This window comes from Stylophora pistillata, chromosome 12 (assembly GCF_964205215.1).
Source record: "Stylophora pistillata chromosome 12, jaStyPist1.2, whole genome shotgun sequence".
Taxonomy (NCBI): domain Eukaryota; kingdom Metazoa; phylum Cnidaria; class Anthozoa; order Scleractinia; family Pocilloporidae; genus Stylophora; species Stylophora pistillata.
Window position 1 is genome coordinate 16,255,001 of NC_142530.1, and position 5,000 is coordinate 16,260,000.

At 40.6% G+C, this 5,000-nt stretch overlaps 2 protein-coding genes across 3 annotated transcripts in view; one reads left to right on the forward strand and one right to left on the reverse strand.

The window, feature by feature from the left end:
- The window catches only part of LOC111342795 (uncharacterized), a 12,501-nt gene that overhangs the window by 1,045 nt on the left and 6,456 nt on the right, over positions 1 to 5,000 (forward strand). Inside the window, exons 2-6 of the mRNA XM_088741367.1 lie at positions 1,498 to 1,627; positions 2,048 to 2,360; positions 2,927 to 3,127; positions 3,879 to 3,956; positions 4,520 to 4,682. Coding sequence (XP_088597493.1) covers positions 1,498 to 1,627; positions 2,048 to 2,360; positions 2,927 to 3,127; positions 3,879 to 3,956; positions 4,520 to 4,682 — 885 coding nt within the window. The remainder of the gene's footprint in view (positions 1 to 1,497; positions 1,628 to 2,047; positions 2,361 to 2,926; positions 3,128 to 3,878; positions 3,957 to 4,519; positions 4,683 to 5,000) is intronic.
- The window catches only part of LOC111342799 (STE20-related kinase adapter protein alpha), a 32,153-nt gene continuing 30,290 nt past the window's right edge, over positions 3,138 to 5,000 (reverse strand). The window contains exon 11 of one of the 2 annotated variants that reach the window (XR_015994069.1): positions 3,138 to 4,007. The gene's annotated coding sequence lies outside the window, so the exon portion shown is untranslated. Of the gene's footprint in view, positions 4,025 to 5,000 lie in introns of both variants that reach the window. The other variant, XR_015994070.1, reaches the window with a different exon arrangement.

The following is a 5,000-nucleotide window of genomic DNA, read 5'->3' on the forward strand; positions in this document are numbered from 1 at the left end:
AGTTACAAAAAATTTGTATTAAGCGAGTATATTGAGTTAATCGCAATAAAACTATAAATCATTTTAAAGCTTTTAAATTACACATGCGCTGATCTAAACTTGGCTGTGTAGCCGCGCGATGCGGTTCCAGTCTATACCCACAAATTGACCCTTGCTCACCATAGAGTCTCCAGTAGTTCAGTGGTTAGAGCATCCGACTAGATCATGGAGGGTCGTGGGTTCAGATCCCACCTGGGACTTGGACTTTTCTCATACGTTAATTTACAGAATCCGATAACTTACTTACTTGTTGTTTCGTTTTTCTGAAATGCAAAGATGATACTTAGCAGAAAGAGAAAAAAGAATTTTGCAGCGATGATTCAGCTTTGATTCAGGAGATTTGATTTCTAAGAGACGACTCACGTTTTGAAACTGTGTAGTGCATTGATTATACATGTACCTATCTTAATTATTGACAACAACCTTAGTATGGGTTCTAAAGTGAGCACTTTGCACTTAATTCAGTAAATGTATTACTCGCAGTAATCCAACTGTACTGGAAATACCAGTCTCCCTCGTAGCCGTGTTTAGTCTCGTCACGCAACGCTCCTCCCCATGGAAATACCTGCATGCTGTAAAATTACCATATGTCAGTAAACTCTTCTACTTCTATATGTGTAACGTGTTTGTTAATAAAGTTCAGTTAGCCTTTGACGGTGAAAGAGAAACAGTCTCTTTGTATCTGAATGACGACACCACAAACTGAAGGTAAACAACTTTAAAAGTTTTATCTTGAATTAATAAATAAATTTTCATAAAGTGCATTAAAGTATACGTCGAGGGCTTTTAATTTGCATGTTTTTCATGAATAAATGAACACTTGCTACAGTTACCTTGGTAGGAATTTTCCGCGCCGCGTGGAAGTCTGGATGTGAGATCTCTGAGAGTTCCAGGCGGCGTGCTAACATCATCACAGTAGGGACTTTAAGCAATCAGGACGGCAACGCCACAGAAGACGTCGATTAAAAAATGAGTTTCTAATTTTAGTTAGAATTTCGAAAATGGCTGCATGTGTTTACCGTCTTATAGGGCGCCAGACCTCAAACTCAACATAACGCATAAAAGTAGCGTTGAGTTCCAAATTTAAATTAATATAATTTGCCGTCGCGGTTTCGCTTCGCAGACGAGGCAAATTTTGGTGATTTCACGTTGTTGTTTTGCAAAGGACGGCTAAGAAATGTACGAAGTTTAAAACGCACGTTCTGGGCTATTGTCCCGCCGATTAGATCTATTGTTTTTCCACGTTCTCGTTGCCGTAGCCGTCGTGGTTTGCTTAAAGTCCCTACTAGCTTTAATTTTTTTGGACTCGCGCGACGGACTCCACTGAAAGGGATAGACTGTTTGTAGTGTATATTATGCGGGGTGACAGTTCCTGTCATAATTATAGTGCCAATCAAAGAAATATAGACTGTTTTTTTTTGGTAACGGAATTCTGCAATCAAAAACCTCCCTCCACAGAGGCGATGACCAGTACTCTCCGCCATAATTACCAGCGGTTGCACGAACTGCCAGAGTCTACACTCCCCGTGAAATATCCTCGGGAAGCTGGTTACAGGCCAGGGCCTGCGGAAAACCCCTACAATGCGTGGTGCGTATTTTTGTATGTTTGTTTGCTTCATTCATTCTTTCTTGTTGATAAGCTGCATCATCAGAAGGAAGGATTAGAGGAAGGATTATGCGAGGTAGGGCTATGACCATTGGTCTATGTTGCATCAAAGTGCTTCCTAAGCGGCGAGTCTCGTTTTGTCACATCAAAGTGCTTCCAAAGGGGGAGGTTTCGTTTTGTCAGCAAGAAAAGGAGGGTAGCGGGGAAGGGGATTCAAGGGAAATTCGTTACTTTGCCAACAGGCATAACTTAGCAAACTGTGTGTTAATTGATTACCCGCAAGGTACATTTCTGCTCTTTCAGGATATCACTTTCACGGAAATCGGTCGGGAGTAATCTTTCGTTTTCATAAACCATTCAAAAAAAGCTCCAAAAAACTCTTCTAGTTCTCGGGAATTTCAGGTCCTGGCGTTGTGATGTGATAGGTGCTCAGAGCGGTAAACTCCAAGGAAAAACCATTGCCATCAAAGACAACATTCCAGTGGCTGGAGTGCTAATGACTAGTGGATCCCGGATGTTAGAAAACTATGTCCCGGATCATGATGCCACTGTAGTGTCTCGGATATTAGATGCTGGAGGGAGAATCACTGGAAAAGCCGTTTGTGAGGAGTGGTGCTTCACTGCCACAAGCTGCACCGCATTCACGGGGCCTGTTGTTAACCCTCACGATGAAACGAGAATGGCTCTCGGTTCTTCATCCGGCTCAGCAGCACTGGTGAGCCTATTTATGTCTATGGATTGATTAAATGTGCTCTAATGATCACGCTCTTTTCATTGCGGGTGGTTTACTTCCACCGCTACTTGTTGAGACCGCGAGCTTGTTTGGATTTCGCCTTTAATTACGGAACAGCCCTGATGGGAATATCCTCTGGAGTAAAAAGGCACATATTAAAATTAATTGCATAGGGCCAAGGGAACATAGGGATTTTCTTTAAGGTTAACAAGAGCTGACGATACTTTGGGGTCGTTTTCTGGAAGGGAAATTAAAAATCGTCTTCATAGCAAAGAAAAACGCAGAATATGAGCTTGGTGAGATACAAAAACAGAAATGAATCAAATAGGAACAAATACCGTTATGGATGCCAAAGATCGAGTCACATCACAATTCTTCAATACGAAGTTTAGGCCATATTTTCAAAAATGACGACTGTTGCATAACCAACTTTAACTACCTTCATGGTACAGCACCCAGAATCAGCTCTCAAAGCTGTTAGATTCAGTTTGGTACCCAGACTTGCTCAGATATAACTGCGTGTCATCTGAAGTACAAATTTATGGCAGGTGGCGGGTGGTCACGTGGACATGGCTATGGGTGGTGATCAAGGGGGATCCATCAGGATCCCCTCTGCTGCTTGTGGAATTGTGGGATTGAAGCCAACATACGGGTTAGTGCCATATACGGGCATAGTACCTGTGGATCTCTTGCTGGATCATACAGGACCTATGGCAAGGACGGTTTCGGATGTAGCTTTGCTCTTAGAGGTAAAATAACTGTTTTTAAGATTCATTTTCAATGATTTAAATGCGTTTCTGTCAGTTTTCCATGCATTAGATATGTAGCTTTTACTCATGCATGGCTATTAGGAGAGATCAAAATATGGGGCAGGCTTACCTCAGGACGTAGCCAGCTAAGGTGGGTTTTTGGTGTTCGTGCGACCTCATCCTTATTTTAAAAAAAATGTGACAATTTCTAATTTCTACACTCCTGCTTCCTAAAATCTAGGTCCTCTCCCTCCCCTCCCTCTAACTGCTTTTCCTATCAGGTGTTGTACCTTTGACCAACCTTAGGAAACTCCCTCTTTTCAGCACTTATATTCCAGCCTCTGTGACTACCATCGTAAAAGCGTTAGCTATGCTACCTTTTTCCATAGCCTTGTTGGTCTTCCTCTCTTTTTTCATGGATTTTTTTTTCATTTCCTTAGGATTATTTTCTTTATGTACCTCTTTTGTTAAAATGTCTAAAATATTTTTGCAGAAGGTTCCTCAAAAAAGTATTTATCTGTCCACTGTTCTTGTACCCAAGCTTCCATTCTTGTTTAGTTAATTGTTCTTTTTCTGTCAAACTTGGATTCGTATGGAGGTAATAAAAACATCGTTGGATGAATCAGTCAGTAGCGCACGTGTCCTTGTGCCAATCTGTAGAGCGGACGAGGTTCGGTTTGAAGGCTTTCCTGATTTACTCACTTTAGTTGTAATGTAAAGCAATGAAGCTTCATTTTCAAATTATACGAAGGTAGTAGCAGGACTGGATGGAGACCTGGATCCAAGACAACCCCCTGACCTAGGCACACCGGTTTCCTACATCAATGAGGTAACCATATAACACTTGCTTGTGTATAGTGCTAACCAGTCTGCATCGTGTCTTAGAAGAGATCAGAACTGACTTTACGCTATCATTATAAAATTGTCCATAAACAGTTTGCACAAAATTAAGCCAATTGACCATTGTGATAAAGTGCATAGCATCACCAAAATAATTATTAGTTATAGTTAACAGCTAGTGGTGGATATCTACCGATATCTACCTCTAGTCACTGACATCGAGGCGAATAGCTGCAGGTATTAGTATACACCAAAACAGTTAGATACTATAGCATGAAAAAGATGATTTTAACCAATGCAACGATTACGAAAATGAATATTTTCAGGCGCAAATCCCGTGCGAGTTGCTCGGAGGTGAATGGCAAAAGATATTTACCTCCGAGTAACTCGGAGTTTGAGTAGCCAATCAGAGCGCGCCTTCAACGCTATTTTATGTTTTATTATATAATAATCGATAATAACTGTTTACATACTAAAACTGAAATGACGTCCGAGAGTAATTAAGGAAGTTTTTTTTACATGTCATCTATATCTTTATACCATCAATAATAGCTCAAAGGAGATATTTCCACTCTGCGGATTGGCGTTCTTCAAGAAGGTTTTGAGATACCCGGAGCTGACTCGAAAATTATGTCTTTTTTGAGGGAGTCCGCTGGCCGGTTTTCAACACTGGGGGCTACTGTTGAAGAGGTTTCAGTGCCGATGCATTTTGATGGTAATTTTTTGAAAGCTCAACAACGACAACAACAACCTCATTTGTTCCCCACATTAATTTACATGATTCAAAAGTAGTATTACATAAAAAAATGGAAAGAGTACCCGCTGCCCATAATAACCATTGAGGGCTAAAAAGATAGGCCAGCCTTACTTAGGTTTTTGATGATGATTATATCTCAAAGAGTCATTTACCACACACGCGCACATACACTACACAAGGTTAACTCAGGTTAAATTTTTTTTTTTCATTGAAATTGACTTAATAAATTTATAAAAAAGACAAACAAACGAATAAACAACCAACCAATCAGGTGTC